The following is a 20,729-nucleotide window of genomic DNA, read 5'->3' as shown; positions in this document are numbered from 1 at the left end:
GAGAGAAAAAAAAAAAAGGGGTGGAGAAGGGAGAGGAGGGGAGGAGGAGGCTGGAGCGCTCAGGCACACACAGAGTATTAGCTAAGCACTCTGAATTGGAGAGCCAGGCTGTGTGCACGGGAGAGCCGCCGCCGCCTGTGACAGGATGAGGAGAAACTCCTGAGAGGAATACTTCCCGGCTGCTGTCCTATCACAGGAGGAACTTTATTTGTAGCCATTCTAGAGCGGCGCGAGGACTTCCTATTCTATCCTATCACAGAGCGGAGTGACTTCCCCCGGTGTATCCTAGAGCGGCGCGAGGACTTCCCATTCCGTCCTATCACAGAGCGGAGGAACTTTATTGTATCCATCCTAGAGCGGCGCCAGGACTTCCCGGCTGTATCCTATCAGAGAGAGCGGAGGAACTTCCCGGCTGTATCCTATCAGAGACAGCGGAGGAAGTTCCCCATTGGACCCCCCCCCCCTTCCCCCTCTATGGACAGCGGGTCGCGGCGGGGCACGTGCCGCGGATGAAGCAGCGGAGACTGTCCGGCCATGGAGCGCCAGTGAACTTCTTCTTCTTCCTCCGCTTGTGACTATAGTTGGTGTCCCGCGCCTGCCTTCCTTCCCTCCTTCCCTCCCTCTTGTATTCCTCCCTTTCCCCCCCGATGATGGAGGCTGTGAGCCGGAGCTTCCAGCCCCATCCCGGTCTGCAGAAGACCCTGGAGCAGTTCCACCTGAGCTCTATGAGCTCCCTGGGCGGCCCGGCCGCCTTCTCCGCCCGCTGGGCTCAGGACATGTATAAGAAGGAGAGCGGTAAGGAGCCGCCCGAGGCCGTCCTCCACCTGCCGCCGGTGCAGCCTCCTCCGGTCATCCCCGGGGGGCCGCTCTTCATGCCGTCCGACCGCTCTACGGAGCGCTGCGAGACCATCCTGGAGGGGGAGACCATCTCGTGCTTCGTGGTCGGCGGGGAGAAGCGCCTGTGCCTGCCGCAGATCCTCAACTCGGTGCTCCGGGACTTCAGCCTGCAGCAGATCAACTCTGTGTGCGACGAGCTGCACGTCTACTGCTCCCGCTGTACGGCCGACCAGCTGGAGATCCTGAAAGTCATGGGCATCCTGCCCTTCTCCGCACCCTCCTGCGGCCTCATCACCAAGACCGACGCCGAGCGCCTCTGCAACGCCCTACTCTACGGGGGCAGCTACCCTCCGCGCTGCAAGAAGGACTTCCCACCCGGCTCTGCCGGCCTGGAGCTCGAGGTCACCGAGAGGAGCTTCCGTGTCTACCATGAGTGCTTCGGCAAGTGTAAGGGCCTCTTCGTACCGGAGCTGTACGCCAACCCCAGCGCCCCCTGCATCCAGTGCCTGGACTGCCGCCTGCTCTACCCCCCGCACAAGTTCGTCGTCCACTCGCACAAGGCGCTGGAGAACCGGACGTGCCACTGGGGCTTCGACTCGGCCAACTGGAGGGCCTACATCCTCCTGGCCCCGGATTATAGCGGGGAGGACGAGCAGGCCAGGCTGGGCAGGCTGCTGGACGAGATGAAGGACAAGTTCGACTACAGCAACAAGTACAAGAGGAAAACTTCTCGGGTGAGGCTTGGCAATGGAGGGGTTAACTGGTGCTTGGCAGCCCAGGGGTTAATTTGTTCTAGTCCTTGGCAGCTGAGGGGTTAACTGGATCTGGTGCTTGGCAGCCGAGGGGATATAACCTGTTCTAGTCCTTGGCAACTAGGGGGTTAACCAGTTCTGGTGCTTGACAGCCGAGGGGTTAACCAGTTCTAGTCCTTGGCAACTAGGGGGTTAACCAGTTCTGGTGCTTGGCAGTTGAGGGGTTAATTGGTTCTGGTGCTTGGCAGCCGAGGGGTTAATCTGTTGCGGTGCTTGGCAGCCGAGGGGTTAATCTGTTGCAGTCCTTGGCAGCTAAGGGGTTAACTGGTTCTTGTCCCTAGAAGTTTGGGGTTAATGGGGGGTTCATTGCCTCAAGATTTTGTTTAGGGCAGCTAAGGGGTTAACAAAATATTTTTGACCATATTTTTAACCAGTTGCAGTCCTTGGCAGCTAGGGGGTTAACTGGTTCTTGTCCCTAGAAGTTTGGGGTTAATGGGGGGTTCATTGCCTCAAGATTTTGTTTAGGGCAGCTAAGGGGTTAACAAAATATTTTTGACAGCTTGGGGTGGGGGTATCTCAGGCTGGCAGTGTCATTTAGCTCAAGTTACTGCAGCTAAGGGGGTTAATCACCTTCTAGTTTTTGGCAGCTGATTGGTTATTCCACCCAAGGGGTTTTCCTCTTTTTTTTTTTTTTGGGCATTTAGGGGATAATCAGCTCAAGAAGGGGTTAATTGCTTCCAATGGACGGCTACGGGGTTAATCCCCTTGAGATGGCTTCTGACAGAGTTTGCTATCTCAAGTGAGCAGCTAAGGGGTTACTCCTCTCTAGGGTTTTGCAGCGAAGGGGTTAGTCATCTTGAGGTTTTTTTTTGGGGGGGGGGGGGCATCTAAGGGGTTAAGTGCCTTTAGGGTTTAGGCAGCAAAGTGGTCATTAGTTGCAGTGGGTCTCCCTTCTATTGGTTGCTGGGGTTTAATATTAGTCTATTTTTTTTCAGGCTACAGGGTTAATCACCAAAGCTTCTTTTTGGCAGCTACAAGGTTAAACTGTCTTAAGTCTGTGGTTTGTTTTTGTCGGCTAAGGGGGTGAGGTGATGACAGGTTTTCTTTTTAAATACTAATATATGTTTAGTTTTGTGGGTTTTGCAGGTAAGAAGTTCATTATCAGTCTTGTTGTTTTGTTTTTTTCCAGCAAAGGGGTTAATTGTATGATTTTATACTAATGCATGTTTAGTAGACAATGGGCAGCAAAGTTCATCTTTGGTCTAATATTAGCCTGTTAAAGGGTTAACTTGTTCTAAATGTTTCTTAATTTGCAATATACATGGATTAGTAGATTGTGGCGGTTAAGATGTTAAATTGTGTTGTTTTTGACAGTTGTGTGTTTTTTTTTTTTTTTCCATGTTTCATTTTTAATTTGCTGGAATTTGGCATTTGAGGGGTTAAATGCTGTTGACTTTGTAATTCACATTCAATCTAAAGGAGTTTGTCAGCCAATGACTTTGTATTTCTATCATTTTTGTTTTAGTAGTAAAGGAGAGTACTGTAACTGCTTCAGTAAATTCTTTGGTTTTTGAGTGAGTTGTGTGGATTTTGTTGTCCAATGGAGTGGCTCATTTTGTCAGTAAAGGTTTGCCCTGGCACATAAGGGGTTAAACGGTTGTGATTTCTGGGTATGCTCTAATATTAATGTGGGGCTATGAGTAGGGATGTTGGTTTTTGTTTCTTGCTGCGGAGGATGGTTTGGGTTAATTGCAGTTCAAGTTTGGGGGCATTTGGGCAGAAGTTATTACTGGTCATAAAGGTGTAATTTGCACTTGTCTAGGGATGTGTGTGGACTGCCATTGGAGGGAGGTCAGCAGAGTGTGACAAAAGTCAGCAGAACTCCAGGTCACCTCATTCCAGAGAGCCTGTGTGTCCCTCTAGAGGGCTGTCACCTTCGGGTGCTCGTAGAGGTAACAAAGTACGTCGTCCCGCCGTGGCATTTAATGTGACCTGATAGCAACCCGCACTGGTTTGTGTTGATGTCATTCGATGATAAAAATAATTTCTGAGCACCCTCTATGGTTGTTGCTATTGATTAGTGAGTAGCGTTTTGAAATCCAGGACGTGCGTTTTGGTCATTTATATGTGGGAATATAAAATGGGTGCAGACCAGTCCAGTGTCCCTTAAACACCCCCCCCCTCATTTTCTATATATAAGAAAAAGACATTCGTGCTATAGCTCTCCTGGGTAGCACATTCTACAGCAGGATCTCCTATATAAAATGTGTAGCCTCCCATACTGAAGATCGTCAATTCTTTCTAGGAATGACATTGTATGTATTTCTTGCTGTCCAGTGAGCTAGGCACCTGGCACTGGAGTGGTGGTGTTATTCTGCATTGTGTGTAGGTGGTGTATACATAACTGGGGCAGCCGAAGGGAAGACATGCCACCCAGACTGACTGTCCAGACGCTAGTGGTTTATTTTAGGCGTCTGGGCTCAACCATATGTGGATGCCAGTGTGCATAAGGCAAAGTCGGTAGCTGGCATGGATCCGACTATGTGGGCAGCACTTAAGGACCATGCAGATGACAAACTTTTTCCATGACCCTTTTAAAAGTCTTCAATCCTTGTTTTCTTCCTTCCTGCGATTGTTGAATTAATAAACTTTTCTTTTTTTTTTTTTTTTTTCCGATTTCAGATCTGCGTATTTATCAGCCATGTTGTGTTGTAGATAAACGGCTTTTCTCTTTTGTTAAAACCCTTTCCCTGGGATTTTTATTTCCTTTTTATGATCTCAAATTCTTGATGTTTTGAGAAGCTAGACTAGTTCCCAGACAAAAAAGTATTCAGTTTCCTTTGCCGCTGTAATCTACGCAGATTCTTCATTTTCTGGTTGAGGATGAAATGACCAGTTTTCAATAGGGAAAGGGGGGACCTCGGCTTTTGTGCTATTGAGCGACTGTACAATTTTAGTTCCCGATTCCATATAGCTATTCATGGCGTTTCTGCATAAAATACGTGTGACGATCTTGTGTGATTCTTCTTGGTGCATAATAAAGTTGCATTTACAGATCTCTACTTGGGAGGCCAATTAAATCACATTATTGCTTAAACCTTTTTTTTATTCTCCCCCCTCTGTATTATCAGTGAATAGACTCCTTCCCAATTTCCCCAGGAGTTTCTTACAACTGTGTGTCAGAGCTATTGTGGCGCATTAATGAGGCACATTATCTGTGATAGTTGGAGGTGGATGCGTTTTTAATGGCTTGTCTATCCCCGGCTAATCAAGGATTGAGGTGGAGGCTTTGAATAGCACTGTCTGGCAAGAATGGACCCATTTGTGAGTAACTTGGGACTACATTGTTTAACCCATTTCTCACCACACAATAGTCTGCTGCTGTTGGTTTTGGTATCTTTAATAAACGTCTGATGGTGTGTGTATTTTTATATAGAATATAATAATTTTTTTATATATATATATATATATTCATACACACCGACGAACACAATATTTTACATTTTATTGCTGCTTCCTAGTCGTCTTTGTAGCTCAAGGCCAACAAGCTGATGTTTTGTGATAACCTGACAAGACCAGCATCCCCTAACTTGTGACCTTGTGAATGGGCTGAATTGTAATGCGTATTGCGTGTCTTCGGAAGCTGCTTTGACGGCACATTTGTGTGAGCTATCTTATGAATGCAGGCTTCTCTGTCACAATAGGTCAGCAAGTGTTTTTCTTTATGATAAGTCGAAGTATGTGTGTAGGCTCTTCTTCCTCTTGATGAGCAGATCTACTGGAACGGTTGCAGAGGCGAAGAGTTGGTGGAAGAAGTCTCTAGGTGTGAAAGCATGGTTGCTCATTTGTTGAATTTTTTTATTTTTTTGGAAGGGGGTTGTGCTTGAAACTGTTTCTAAGGCCCCATTCACACCTGAGCGTTTTGTAGCTTGATGCTCAAAGCTGCAAAACGTTGGAGGAGAAAAAAAAAATCAATGCTTCTCTATGGAGATGGTTCACATCTTCACTCCAAGTCGCCTGAAGCTCAAAGTTATGGAGCTTTTTTTTTTTTTTTTTTTTTTTTGGAGCTCAAATTGGGCAGATTTTGGCATTTTTGGTGTGTTTTTATTCCCATAGAATACATAGTAATGCACTATTTGTGCGTTATGTGCTTTTTGCTAGTTTTGTTGTTTTTTCTGACCCAGGAAGTGGATAAATACCAATAAATGATGAAACTGATGATATTTAATTTATTGGCCGCATAAAACGTTCCAAAATCGCTCATAAAAACGCCCAAAGACTCTACGCTCAGGTGTGAATGCAGCCTTAAGGTTGTGGGAAAGTTTATACCAAATAAAGCTCTTCTACCTCTCGACTGGCGGATCTACTGAAACTTAGTTGGTTGAAGTCCCTAGGTGTATGGTTGATCATTTTAACCATTGGATTGGACTTTTTTTTCAGGACGAGGGTTGTACTAAGGATTTGGTGCTAAGGGTTGTGGGAAAGGTGTGGGTTTTTTTTTTCTCCCAAACTATATTCATTTGTTGTGTGGATATGGGGGTAGAAATTGTAGCGGACAGTTTTCTGACCAGCAGGTGAGTCACAAGATGTTATCCTGAAAGGATAGAGGATTACTTTGGTGTTCTAATAGGAACTGTATTATCTCTGCAATCAGATCTGTTCTTTCTACTGACATATCTCTTATTTGGCTACAGGGGGTCTTTTTTTTTCTTAACTATTTATCTCAATAGATCTAAATCTCATTTGGCTGTATTCCCTGTGGGCATCCCTCCCCTCCCTGCCCTCCCTTCCTATTATCCCCTTTCTCTAACTTCTCTATGGAAAGACTCGTGCTGCATGGACTCTAAATCGCACTGGTTGCACTTAGGAAGACATTCTTGAGATTGAATAAGCTGGAAGAATTTGCCTAGCCAATGTATTCTCAACTACTAGCGCAGCTTTGTTGAATTACTCTAAAATACTAATATCAGAAGGAAGACAAACTGATTAAGCAATAATGCTGAAAAAAAATAAAAAATGTAGGGTGTTAATAGTCATGGATGCAGATTTATTTATCCTGTGGCAGTCAAATACAATGGTGATGGTTCTTCTGCTAATGTTTGAAGGTTACCTGTCATAAATGTGTTGTGTCCCTCCCCACTTCCAAACAGTAGCAGCCAGACATTGTAGTTTGAAACATGACGCACTCATACAACGTGCCATCACTGGCTCCTAGTGAAGTAGTATATCTAATCTTGGTCTAGCCCACAAAATGGCATCACATTAAATTTCAAGTTCTGTGCTGTGTTCTTTTTTTTTTTTTTCTCTCTGTTGTGAGAGTATACAGTAGTTGAACGGAGTAGTTGTGTTTTTTTTTTTTTCCTTTTTGGTAGTGATTCTTGATTGGTGTTGTGAAGATCAATTTTGTTTTCTCTTGATAGCTTGCTGAAGCCATTTACTAGGCCTGCAGATTATGTAGTATTTGAGGGATAAATCCCTTCGCCCTATCTCAGAGTCCAGTTATTAACATAATCGGCCTTCCAGCTTCCACAACTATGGTACTGTTCGTCTTCTCTAAGTGCCGGTTCACACTAACGCGGCACGACTTCGGGGGCGACCTGTGAAGTCCCGCGCACCGCGACTCCAGTGCGACTTGCACAGACTTCATATATAGAATGTCTATGCAAGTCACTCCAGGTCGCCCCGAAGTAGTACAGGAACCTTTTTCTAAGTCGGAGTGACTTGTGTCGCTCCTATTAGAACGGTTCCTGTAGCACACAATGGACCGCGACTTGTCAGCCTGACAAGTCGCGGTAGTGTGAATGGACACTAAGGCAGCTTGTTGTGACATTGTATTAAATGCTTGTTTAGTGTTCTTTCAATTCTGTTTTAGTGATTTATTTTTTTAATGTAGTTGGTATGATTCAATTCTCTGCGTATGTAAATTAAAAAGCTGGGGTAGCAAGTCCTGCATTTTAGCTTTTTCAATTTTTTCAGCTCTGAAATGCTCCCGGTTTGTGAAGCATTTCGGCCTTTTGTAGTTTGCTAAAGCGTTGGGTAAGGACCTTGATATGGCAGACATGGGGATATCAAGTGTTGGAGGATTCTGGGGTAAATAGGACATGGACACTGTGAGCTAGGCAGCAGACAAGTACACTTTTTTTTATTCTGTCTATTTTGAATGTTAGTCATTTCAAAAAGTGAAGACCAGCTAATCAGATTTTGGTTAACCATGGGAATACTGAGTGGCCTGGGTTACCACATTTAAAGACCACATATTTTCTTCACATTAAAAAAACAAACTCTAGCAGATTGTCTTTATGGTTGCTATATTGCTCTAGAGTGTTTGTGTTTTTTTGATGTTTGCATATTTTTGTGTATAAAAATTGATCAATTGTTGCCTGGATATTTAAATGTTATCTGGTGCTGCTGCATATGTATTTTGAAAATATGGAATATTTTGTATTAAGTGAACAACTGAAACGTGGCCACAAATCCAATGAGTACTCTGCCCACAAACGCAAGGCTGGTGTTGGCAAATGGGATGATCACCTTCAACTCTGCACTCAATAGAAGTTACTTGAAAGTTTGCCTAGCCAATGCTGATCTGTAGCGCTTGTGCCTAGAGTTTGCCCTGCGGGCAATTCAAAGGTCATCAGCAAAACTGTCATCTGTATAGTCACTTCTGGGGAATAAGACTGATATGTTTTCTGAAGTATGGAGCGTGAGTGATCCCAAAGCAAATTCTGCAAGGTTTATGTGTCTGTATAGCAAATATATGTTTAGTTGCCTTATTCTGAATCTGTCTTTGATAAGCACCCAATAACTCCGTTCTGGGCAAAATGGAAAAAGCTTACAGTAAAAGGTGCGTTCAAATGATTTTTCTTTAAAGTTCTCTAAAAAGCATTGTGGTAGAGCGTCTGGCTATTGGTCACGTATCGGTTTTACTCAAGAATAGTCTGTCTCGTCATTGCACAAGGCTAGACATCCAGTTCCTCCAGGTTGTTTGGAAATGGGCTGTGTTGTGAAAGACTTAACAGAAATTCATTTCATCCATGTTGTATTGGCAGCCTGTGCAGTCTCTGTAGACTACAGCGTAACTGAGCGAAAGGTCAATACCCTGATCTGTTGTGTTTGGTTAGCTGCAGAGAATAGGGGAAGTTTTCTGTCTATAGTATATGCATGTCAAGTCCTCAATTTATGTAGACTGAGGCTGGTCCATGTAATCCACAGCCACCAATCTGATTTTTCCGTTCCTGGAAGGCAAAATGTTAAACCAATGGCTGGGGGATACACTGACAGACCTTGGCCTATGTGGTTTAATGAGGTTTACTGTAGTTTTATGTGCTTTTTACATACCCTGTTTTTGGCTGAGAGCCTAAATGGGTAGCTGTATACCAATGATGCACCTTTTGGTGTCCTTGGGACCACCACATTTATATGTTTGGCCAAAAACATATACTTGTGAATGAAAGGGTGGAACCCATATCAGGGATTTTATTGCAGTATGTGTCTTTATTGGGGAGGTTTACTTGCTCTATATTTATCCCAGTAACCATTGTTCCCAGGGCAAAGTAAAGTAATATCACCAGAACAAAATAGCAGCTTCCCGTCCTCTGGAAGTAAAGGGAAAGCTGCTTGGTGGAACAGCAAAAAAACCCACAAAAAACGCTTTTAACCTTTATCCTACTCTGTTAAAAAAAAAAAAACACATGTTTTGGCTATAGATATAATTTAGAATCTTCTTCCTTTTTTTTTTTTTTTTTTCCCAGTTGGTAAAATAACGAATTTCATCGTGCCATGTAAAATACGGTGCACATGTTCTGTAGCAGTAGACCGAAACCCCAAAAAGATCTTTAATGGAGGAGTATTGTGAAAATGGAGGCCTATGGCTTAAGAACATGAAGTTGTCTTCAGTATATTTCAGTTTGCCTATTGGGGTTTCACAGGCATACAGAGCTAATGAGCTTTTAACATGGCAAAGCACAAAAAAAAGTGATCGGAAGTGCCATTTTTCATTCATTGCTAATTATACGGAGCTGAATATTAAATAAAATATCAGTTAAATTGAAATTGCACTGATTATGACAGTGGGGATAATTTTACCAGCCGGCTGAAACCACCAATTACTCTTAATGTGACAGGCAAATGTACGGAGGAAATGCTCTTTCAAAAGAGTGGTGTGGGCTATTTGTTGATTACATATGCACAGATTTATATGCATCTCTGTTTTGCAATGGGGGACGGATGGCTAAGTGGTATTGCTGGGCTGGTCTTTTCTGGTGTGCGTGACGCAACGTCCGTGTGGAAATTGCTGCTTGCTGGACTAATGTCTGTGTTTGTATGCATGCTTAATTATTTATTATCTTTGGGATGCGCTGTATGTTGAATCATATTCCTATTATTTTCCTATTCTCCTATCTTCCCATTCATGCTTCGTGGTTTGCAATGCTGTCATGTTGGTTTTCTTCCTTTTTTATTTTTTTTATGAACTCTCTATATCTGTACTTTTTGGTACCCAGGGGTGGTCATACTGTGCCAGTCTAATGCAAGCTTTGGGGAATGCCAAATAACTGTTAAGCATAGGGTTAATTGAAAGACTTTGTTACCCATTGTTCGATTTTCTGTGATGAAGTAACAATCCTTTTTACTGTGCAAGTGTCCATTGGAAATGCAAACGAATTGAGAGCCTTTCTCGCAGTGATAACTAGTGGTTCACTCGGGGCCAGTTCTTTGTTGCCTGTGATATAGGCTCCTTTTGTTGGTCCTAGGAATCTTAAGCGGCCATAGACTGTTGGAATCTTGGCTGGTTCAGCAGGAACTGGCTGAGATCGTACAATGTATGGGCAGAGGCTGCATGAACCAGCCTGCCGGATTTTACATGCAATTATTGCTAGCGGCTGTTCTGGGAACGGTTGCAGGAAAAGAATATCGCTATGTCTATGGCTGGCCGTAATCGGATAATGCAAGCTATAGGGTGGACTTTCTTAGCAGATAAAGTACATATGCAGGTCACCCTCAAGTGCATTGTTCAGAAACTGAACAATCCTACCTTGGATTATGTCAAATTGTCAATTTTCCAGCTTGCTGACAATTTTTTTTAATTTAGGGCTATCAAAAATATATGCATAACAAATAATTGAATATGCTACTAAAAATGATCCTTTGCACGGTTATTTACTTCTCTTTCTGATGTTGCATCTTGTGTGAGTCAGTGACCTGCATTTAGTTCATACAACCCCCAAGTCACATTAATGAGTGCATCACATTGTCATGTGAATTATAAAAGATAATAAAGCGTTTGCTAATGTACCGTGATTTCAGTAGTGCAGAGGGTTAAAAAAAAAAAAAAAAAAAAAAGCTAAGGTTTAGTTTTATTTTCAGTTTGACTTGTGCTGCTAAAATGCCAATAAAAATACTGCCAACCTAGCTGGTCCCTCGTTCACTTTATTACATGTGGACAAGGTGTATTATTTCTAGCTAATCGCAGGGTTTATGCAGCAAATCAATAAAAGCTTTAAAAAGTCTAAATCCCCATGAAAGTTTAACAAAGATTTGGTAAATATAAGTGCCAAGCCTTTGGCCTCCTGCACCCATTTTTCTGTTGCCACTCCCCTGTCCTCTAAGCCATTTATCCTTTTCATATCTCTGCTCTAGGCAGTTTACTTCACTCCCCAGTCTTTCTTTTTATCCAACACCCAAACAAAAGATGTAGAGGGTGACTGAAGAAACTTGAATTTCAGGCCTAGGCCACAGAGAAAGATTTAATATTAAACAGGTGTAGTCTTCAGAGTCTGGTTATGACCGGCTTGCCAGACTAAACAATTCCGCACCAAGTTAACCCAAAGCTTACTGCTGCCAAAAGGACCCCCAGTCCAGGAAAAGAGACGGTAAGGCTGGGGCTTGCTGTGGCTGTGAACTTACAATCGAGTCATTGCTGTGTCCTTGGCTTCCTGAAAACAACCATTTGCTCTTTGCCAAGAGGGCAAAGTTGAATGCTATGTAAAGGCCAGAGTGCTTTATCCCAGTCTCGGCCATTTGTAACACCTCACGTGTCCATTAAACCTCATGGCTATTGTGGAAGGCTTGGGTACAGATCTCGCCCAACCGTGACATATTTAGCAGGATGGTGAAAGCGAGGATAAGTTTGCTGTCTGTTCACAAGTGGTTAACAGAGTAAACAAGCCCTAAACCAAATGAAGCATTTTTGTGAATAAATTGGAGTTCTAGGTTGGGGGCAGAGAATTTGCTCCTTGTTTTGAAAAGGTTTGAATAAAAGTACAATGGAAGCTGAAAACTGCTACCAGTCGTATTGCAGATGTAGTTTTCCTACAGAAGGTAATAATAAAAGGGAGCGGATTGTTTGTTTTTCTATGATCACTCTTATTTCTTGCGGAATCGCCAAGTAGGCCAATGCCCAACTTGGTCTGGGGTGGATTTGGGAAAAGAAAAGTACCTTGCCCCATGGAAAGAAGTCCAATTCAGCCATTTTTCTGATGTAAGTGAATTGGCATAAATCTTGGTTGCTATAGGAAAGCATAGTATACCAGACCATAAGTAACTTTTGTTCTCTGGTAAATCCAGTTGTGTAAAATAAACCTTTTTTATCGAGAAATGGGGTCTGCCATTGGTGGCCTTCTTTAAACAAAAAAAAAAACTTTTTAATTTGTCATACTGTTTTTCAGTGGCTTTAATACTTCATGACCTGAAACGTGCCCGCAGCTTAGGGGTGGCTTTAGTACTTTCTGACCCAAAACAAAAGCAGTTCAGGAAAGTAAGAACTCCTTGATTCACGTTCTTCTTCCAGATCATTGACTTTGAAAATGTTAGACTTTGGAGCATGACAACAGGACTGATAGTTTATTATTATTTTTCAGAAGGGGATGTTACAGGGGCAGGTTTCCTTACTAGGTAATTATTCGTAGAAATTCATCAAACTGTACTTTGTGAGTTGCTGCGCATTTTAATGTGCACAGCATACTTTGCATTTACGGATGAAACTTTTTTTTTTTCCTCCCCTAAAATGAAAAAGGTTACTCGCCTGCGCTGTGCAGTGGTTTTCCAGACAGCAGCCCACAACCTCCTTCTGCAGCCCCCCCCCCCCCCCCCAATGGTGCTGTCCACATCTCCTCTTCCCAAAGTGCCCTCATAGCAAGCAGCTTCCTATGGGGGCAGGGGTGCTGTCCGCAACTGGTCTGTGTGTTTCTATAGACCAGTGATGGTGAACCTTGGCACCCCTGACGTTTTGGAACTACATTTCCCATGATGCTCAACTACACTGCAGAGTGCGTGAGCAGCATGGGAAATGTAGCTCCAAAACATCTGGAGTGCCAAAGTTTGCCATCACTGCTATAGACAGTAAGGCTTGGCCCTGCCCCCGCTCTCTCAAAATATTTGACAGCAGCAGGAGCCAATGGCTATAGCGAAGTCTGTGAGACAAAGTGGGGAAAAGAGTTATTGCAGTCGGTACAGCGCTGGTTCAAGTAAGTATTTAGAGGAGTTTGCAGGGGGAGCTGCTATTGAAAAAAAAATAGAAAATAGTGCTTTTTTTTTTTTTTTTTGTAGTAGTTTTTGTCTTTACCTTAATGCACAGTATGCATTAACGTTATATATATATATATATATATATATATATATATATATATATATATATATATATATATATATATATATATATATATATATATTTTTTTATAAATAACAGGTTATACTTAACTGCTCTATGCAGTGGTTTTGCACAGAGCCTCCTCTTCTTGGCTGCCCCGCTGGCGCTCCTTGCCCCTCCCTCCTGCCAATTACCCCCATAGCAAGCAGCTTACTATTGCGGCACCCATGCAGGCTTACTCCTGAGCCGCCGCTTTGCGAGTTCACTTACACACAGAGCGGTGCCCCAACCATTTTCTCTCCTCGGGCTCACTAGTTGTGATTGACAGCAGTGGGTGCCAATGAGGGAGAGTCCCAAGAGAGCCAAGGCTCTTGCGCACGTTGCTGAATCGCGACGGGGCTCAGGTAAGTATTGGGGGGAGGGGGGGGAGGAGGCTGTGGCACACAGATTTTTTTTTTTTTTTTTTTTTTTTTTTTTTTTTTTTTTACCTTCACGCATAGAATGCTTGAAAGTAAAAACCTGGAGCCTTTAGAAAACTGTAACATGCTTTTAGGTGTTCTGGCAAATTACTACACGTGCGGTTTCAGCCTAATTAGTGGATAAGACCCTCCAGTTCAGTGGCATAAATAGTTTTCTTGTGAAAGTGATGAGTTTTTATTATATCTTTTAAGGTAGGGGACAGAATTTTAGGTAAGCTCATAGTGTCATTGTAACATGGGAAACATTGAAATCCTAAACATTTTTAGCTTTAGAATAGGTTTCCCTATTGTAAAAAAAAAAACAAAACATTCCAGCCTCACTGCAGTCCTGTAACTTTTTTTTTTTTTTTATCTTCCTGTGCTGTTTTGCTGCAGTGCATCGTGGGATTTCCATTTCTGCTGAATGGGCTGCTTGTCTAAGGGGGAGGAAGTAAGCTCCCTGTAGGATAGCAGCAGTGGGGGATGTCCTGTTTTATATGCAAAGCAAAGCATTTTCAAAAAAAAAAAAAGAACTAGGTTTAAAGCAGAGGATCTCCCCCTACAATGTGAAGGTGTCGGAGCAGCTGAAGGCCGGTGTTATTGTATAGGGTTTGTTCAAGCCTTGTTTAGTGATGCATCCCATTAACAAGGAGTGAATTTCACCCAAAAGGGGTATTTAACTTTCCATTTAATAGGATACACTCCAGGTTTGCTGGCATTGATAATGAATCTACAGGGGTTCTTTTTAAAGAAGCCAGGAGTTAAAAGTGGCTTCAGGATCACTGCATGAAAAGAGGCCGCTACAAAACCCAGGCCCCTTTTTTTTTCTAAAGGTTTCTGAAAACATTTGGAAATGTGCTGCTTTTAAATGCCCCCTTTTTTTCCTCTTTTTCTAGGCCTCTGTCTCAAACGATTCACTGGTCTGCATGGGACATGCATTTAGCCTCAAACTTTGAAGTTTCTAAGCTGAGAGATAGACTTGGCTTTTTGCATATTCGGTGTGAATTAGGTGTTACACTTTAAGGGGTAAATAACCAGACTGAAAACACAAGCTTTCAATAAGCTTTGTTAGGTATAAATTGGGTCAATAAACTGTCCCAGAACAACAGGATTCAGAGGAGAACTTCATATTTATTGCTTACGGGAAAAAAATGTTTTTTTTTCCCCTCATTTTTGTTCTCACCTTGGGTATGACTGTCTGCTCTATCTTAATTATCCGTTTAGGCTGAGTGGTATGCAAATATAGGCAATTAGGTGGGAGGTTTTTAATTAGCAGTTGTAAGTTCATGTGTGAAATGCCTCAACTTAATCACTTTTCACAGTTTTGTTGTTAATTTGTGAAGTTTTTGGTAGTAAAGCTGTGAATTTCCTGTTTTGTATGTGTGTATATGTGTATGTATGTATATATGTGTGTATTAGAGCTGCACGATTCTGGCCAAAATGAGAATCGCGATTTTTTTTTTTTTTTTTTGCTTGGAATAAAGATCACGATTCTCTGTGTAACATCTTTTACATTATAAAAAAAAAAAATTTGGGATAACTTTACGATTTTATTTTTTTTATTCATTAAAGTGTATTAATTGCGTTTGAAAGACTGCTGCGCAAATACAGTGTGACATAAAAATTTACAACAATCACCATTTTATTCTGCAGGGTCTCTGCTAAAAAAAAATATAATAAATGTTTGGGGGTTCTAACTACTTTTCTAGGAAAAATAAACTGACTTAACTTGCAAGCAACAAGTGTAGGAAAAAGGCTTAGTCTTTAAGAGGTTAAACTTCCTTCCTCCGGCATAGGGAAAGAAAAGATACAATGTAATCATTTGTGTTTACAGTTCAATGGGAGTCTAATGCTGATAGGCTTTTGCGGGAGGCTCTTTTTTTTTTTTTTGACAGCTGCTCCCTCACAACTATGTAAAAAATCGAGCAAGTGTCATGTTAAGATCGTCAGGGGGAGTGAATCACGATCTCGATTCTGTTACGATTAATCGTTCAGCTCTAGTGTGTGTGTTTTAGATTTACAACTGGCTTTAAATTCTAAATGGAATTCGCATTAGCACAAGCCGATCGGAATACAGTTGTCCCTATTTCTAGTAGCTGTTAGAACAGGGCTTAACAAATTTGCTTGGAATCTAGGAGCCATTTTTTTATTTATTTTGCGCATGCCAAATGGCCGGTTTCTGTTGGCGCCTGCCATACACATGGGCCGAAAGGCTGCCAGTTTTTATTAAACTGGCTGATTTTGCCTGGCATTTGGCCCGTGTATACTTGGCTTGAGGGTGTGATGGGCAGTGGCTTACTAGGGAAGGACAGTGCAGCATGGTGGGGGCCAGTAGGAGATCCAGTAACTCATGCCACCTTAGGCCCCTTTCATACAGGCAACTCTGCTAAGCAGAATCCGTTTGCTCAGCAGGGATTTCTCAGCTCATCCCAGCTGAGCAGGCAGATGACCGGTCAGCGCAGCATCTTAGTCCACACACCTGCGGGCAGGGGCCGCATAGCAGACATCTCAACCTGCAAAAACTCATTTCAGGGAGGTGGCATTCCGTCACCCCCCCAAAAATTTAACAGGACTAGAGGATGATCAAATGAAATGCAATCAGTATACAGAGGTTTACTTCTGAGAGATATTAAAGGAACCACTCTAACCACCATGACCACTTCAGTGATTTGAAGTGGTCATGGTGGTAGGAGTCAAACACTGCACATGCTGGGATATTTACAGTTATGTGTGGGGGCCTAGTTGCACCCCTAGCACATATGACATACTGCTGGTGGGAAATGCTGGCGGCTCTCGGAGACATCAACGCGTGGGAGGAGCGGCGCTGGAGGAAGCATGCAGAGCCGATGCTTCCGGTATCTCTCCTCTCCCAAGTGGAGTGCATTTGATTTCACTCTGCCTGTGACAGGACAGAGCCTGAACTATACAGGAAGCATCGGCTACGAGCTGACAGCCCAGAGCCGGTATATCGCACAGTACTTGGGGGTGTCAAGGAGCCACAGCCCACATGCAAGAGACTCCCGCACCTCGCGAGAGACTTGAGATGTCTGACATGGGGAGAGGACACCTGCCGCAGTGTAGCCCAGGCGCCAGGCCGCTAATTCTAGTCGCCAATGCGACCTGGCGCCTGGGGTTTGTCGAGCCCTGTGTTAGAACATGCCAGCATTTATTATCTGTTTTGGAGGGGTCACACATACTTTTCGGCTAGGAAAAAATTCTGTTTGTTTGAACTTGCAAATTTTGATGGAACAGAGGGGGGGGGGATGCCTGCCCCATGAATGTCTTCCAAACCAAGGCAGGAAACTATTCGGAGTCTGATATTCTATGTTCGACTAGATGATATTTTTTTTTTTTTATCCCCCTGTGTAATTTGAATTTCAAATGAGATTGTGAATCCCAGATCTTAACTTGCACTGAAGTATGTTTTATGATTAAAAACCTGCTTCTCCCCCCAAACATGGCTCTTAAGCTCTTACATCATATGCTGTGAAGCGGTTTGCCTGTCTGGATTAGCTCCATTCAAATGAATGAGACTAGTATCTGTAGCCTAAGCAGGCCGCTATTAAGAGCCTCGGCAATAGCCTGATGTTCAGAGCGTTTTGAAGTTCAAGTATTCTTTGTGTAGTCATGGAGTGCAAAATCCAGGGAACAAAAGGGGGCTTGGGCCTCTTCTCTGGAATGCTGTATTGGACCTTCGAAGTGGATCCCTTAAAAAGCTTAGCTGAGTGTGGTCTGCAGCTTGTGGCTGACCTCTCTGGCAAGGAATAGGTTAAAGAGGCCTCTTGTCATTGTTAAGCAAGTTCAGGGTTGCCATCCTAGCAGCCAAACATAGGCCTTTTGTTTAATAACACTAAGCAAAGCGCAAGAATGGACTGTTGCTATAGCCAGTCAGTTTAGTTTTAGGGCTCATTTACAAGCATAAAAATGGTGGGTCAGTGTGACAGCCAAGCACCTTGCATTTTCAGGAGGAAGTCAGTAGTGGCAGCCTACTTTTTCTCTTTCGTTCATTGACGGACACAGCTCCTGATTTTTCTTAACCATTTGGGTTTTAGTGCCCCCTACAGGAGTAGGGGCAGTCCCAGAGGGGTATACTCCCTCTCTCCCTCTATAGGTACTCCAGGTACAATTAGGTACTCCAGGTAAGGACCTAATTGCTTGCTGGGATCTCTGGTCCTGGCAATTGTTTTCTTTTTAGATAGATTTTTTTTTTTTTCCAAAGCGTCCCCTTGAGGTCCCTAAGCGAGTTGCTAGGGGATACCCCTATGAGGAGTCCCTTCCTAAGAAGTGGACTGTTCTACCGGTAGTGGACCCTCCAGTTTCCAGATTGAACAAGGCAACCATGATTCCGGTTGAAGAGTCCCCAGCCTTTAAGGACCCAGGTGATGAAGGCGGAGGCTGTGGCCCGCAATTTTTACATCCTGGCTGGTTCGGCACTGAGGCCAATATTCACCATTGCCCTGGTGTCTCAGACTGACTGAATGGGCTAAGCTTTTGCTCCATGACTTGGAGGGGAGTAGTTCTACACAGGATTGAGGCAGAAGGGTTTCCGGTCATCTTAGTGGCTCCAGACTGGCCTCGCCACGTTTGGTACACCAATCTGGTGCGGCTGGTCGCTGACATTCCTTGGAAGCTTCCTCTCAGGGAGGACTTGATGTCCCAAGGACCAATCTTCTATCCTCTTTACAGTCGCTGGCTTTCATGGCTTTGTCTGTTGAATGCCAGGTGCTGATGGATAGAGGTTTTGTCTGGAAAAAAAAAAATGGAGGAATGCAAAGGGAGCTGGAGAGTAATTCTTCCTCACACCTCCTGTATGTTCTAATTTGTGCGTGATGTAACTCGTGATGTAAAGCTGACCATGCACTTGGTTCTCTTTCATCTTTCAGCCCAGCGGTCGCAGTCATTAATTGCCTGACTTTTTCTGCCCGGCTTCTTCGATTTCTCAGGTGAAATTATGTTGGCAGGATGACCCAAGGCTCAAATGTCAACCAACTTGTAGGTATCTGCCAAAAAGTCATGTATGGCAAGCTTTAAATGAGTATTGCTGGAGGAAGTAGGCCAAGCTAGGCTCTCCTCAGGCACTGCCCTTGATGAATAGGAGTATCTTATTAATGATGACCCCCCCCTTCAGTATATTTATTTAGCATTTTGTGGAAAGTCTGCTCTGTTTAGCAGACAAGGACATTTACCCCAGACACTGGATCTGTCTTCATAGCGCTGTCTGGGGAAGCTGTTTTGGACAAACATCAAATTACACCACAGAGGGTTTTTTTAGTTGTGTGTATTTTTTTTTTTTAATAAAGATTTCTGTGGCTGTCGCGGTCTTTGAGAACCTCAGCCAGGGTTAGTATTAGAATATTCTACACAGTGACTGGGTTAGCATGCTAGCAGGCTTGTCCTTGCCGGGGGGGGGGGGGTTAATAAACGTGAGCATACGTATGTGAGTTTTCTACATATTCTGAGGTCGTCTTCTCACGTCTGCGCCTCTCATAGGATGGGGTTTGTGAATAATTTAACAAGTGCAGGCAGGGTTGTCTACAGAAGCCACATTGTCAGAAATTCTCTAGTCAGCAGACAGCTAGTCTGGGCAGGCAGTGAGGACACTCTTAAAGTCAATATTCCATCATCTTGGTTAACCATTGCAGGGCAGGCGTCTGCTGAATGGGGTGGGTTTGAAAGGATTTTTTGTTCTTGCGGACGGTCGGCCTATTTTAGTAATTTGAAGCGTTGAGCTGCTTTCTGTATATCAGAGGGGGGGGGGGATCTTTTGTAACTGCAAGTCTCAGCATGTCCTGCTAGTATTCCTGACATGCAGTGAGTAATATTTACTTTTGCTGTCTGGCAGGTTTGGGCACTCCTGTACCCGTAGACGAGATGATGCCTGCCTATTTATACCTGTCTTATGTTGAAATACCTTAGGAGTGCTTGGTGTGTCTAAGCTCAGAAATGATTATGTAATAGATTGTAGTTTACCAGCCCCTAGATGTGGGATTCATTCAGTTTTTTTATTTTCTATATTACATTCAGTGACATGCACCTTTTGTGGCTGTCAAATTGGGACCGGTAACTGTATCAGTTTAAGCTGCTGCATCCAAGCAGGTGTGAAAGGGACTGCCTGGACAGATAATCTGTGTGGGCAAACATGGCTCTTCACATGGATTTATGCTTAAAGCGGTAGTGTACTAAAAAAAAAAAAAAATCCTGCAAGACAAAGGCCTAATGAGCTAGTATGCATGTTGGCTCATTATGAAATGCTTACCTTAGAACGAAGCCCCGACACGAACCCCCGGACACTGCTGTGGGAGCTGACGTGATCCCTTGGCGTCTCTTCTGAGTTCAGCGGCTCTGGCGCTGTAAATGGCCTGAGCCGTGATGGCGTCACTCCCGCACATGCGCGCGGGAGTCATTTTCCGGCACTTCCCGGCAAGGAACTCTGAAGGTCGGCCGGACCTTCAGAGCGCATGCGCTGCACGTGTCAGCAGCTGCATGCAGTGCAAATATCTCCTAAGCCGTGCAGGTTTAGGAGATATTAATTGTACCTACAGGTACACCTTATTGTAGGCTTACCTGTAGTTAAGTCACAAAAAGCGGTATACTTCTGCTTTAAGTACAGACATGTGAAAAAAGTCTGCCTTATTCACCTGGTGACCAGTACCCTGTTTCTTGTCCAAGGGTGACAACGCTTACTTTACTGCATCTGTGGAGCAGCAGAGTTGTTACTTTGGGTTACTTTCCTCATTTATGCCCCGTACACACGTGCAGATTATCTGAAGACTTTTGTCTTCAGATTTACCTTTTCTATGTAGTGCAAGGGCCTGCCGGATTGCATACAAATTGAAAGTGTTTAGGTTTGACCTCATATTATATGGTTTTGGTAAGTCTGCAGACAAAAGTCTTCAGATAATCTGCACGTGTGTACGGGGCATTAGACTACAAATGTCTTTCAGTCTCCTCCTCTCCATTGCATAGAATGAATGGGTTTTGTAGTTCACAGCTGATAACATTGTTTAAGATTTCAGTTCAGTGAAGAAGATATTACAAAGACACTGGATTTTGTATCAGAATCCACATGCATTTTTGTGTGCTTGCAAAAATGTAGAA

The 20,729-nt window shown here is 43.5% G+C and overlaps 1 protein-coding gene across 2 annotated transcripts in view; it reads left to right on the top strand.

Annotated features, from left to right (window-relative positions):
• Nucleotides 1-410: 410 nt before the first annotated feature.
• SKI (SKI proto-oncogene) overlaps nucleotides 411-20,729 on the top strand; it is a 121,835-nt gene continuing 101,516 nt past the window's right edge. For both annotated transcript variants that reach the window (XM_082273917.1, XM_082273916.1), the window contains exon 1: nucleotides 411-1,571. In XM_082273917.1, the coding sequence (XP_082130043.1) occupies nucleotides 648-1,571 (924 nt within the window). In that variant the 5' untranslated portion in view covers nucleotides 411-647. The remainder of the gene's footprint in view (nucleotides 1,572-20,729) is intronic.

The sequence above is a fragment of the Pelophylax lessonae genome (genome assembly GCF_965119305.1).
Source record: "Pelophylax lessonae genome assembly, chromosome: 12".
NCBI classification, from domain to species: domain Eukaryota; kingdom Metazoa; phylum Chordata; class Amphibia; order Anura; family Ranidae; genus Pelophylax; species Pelophylax lessonae.
Note: the sequence above shows the minus strand (reverse complement) of the source record. Positions and strands in the feature narration are given on the sequence as shown.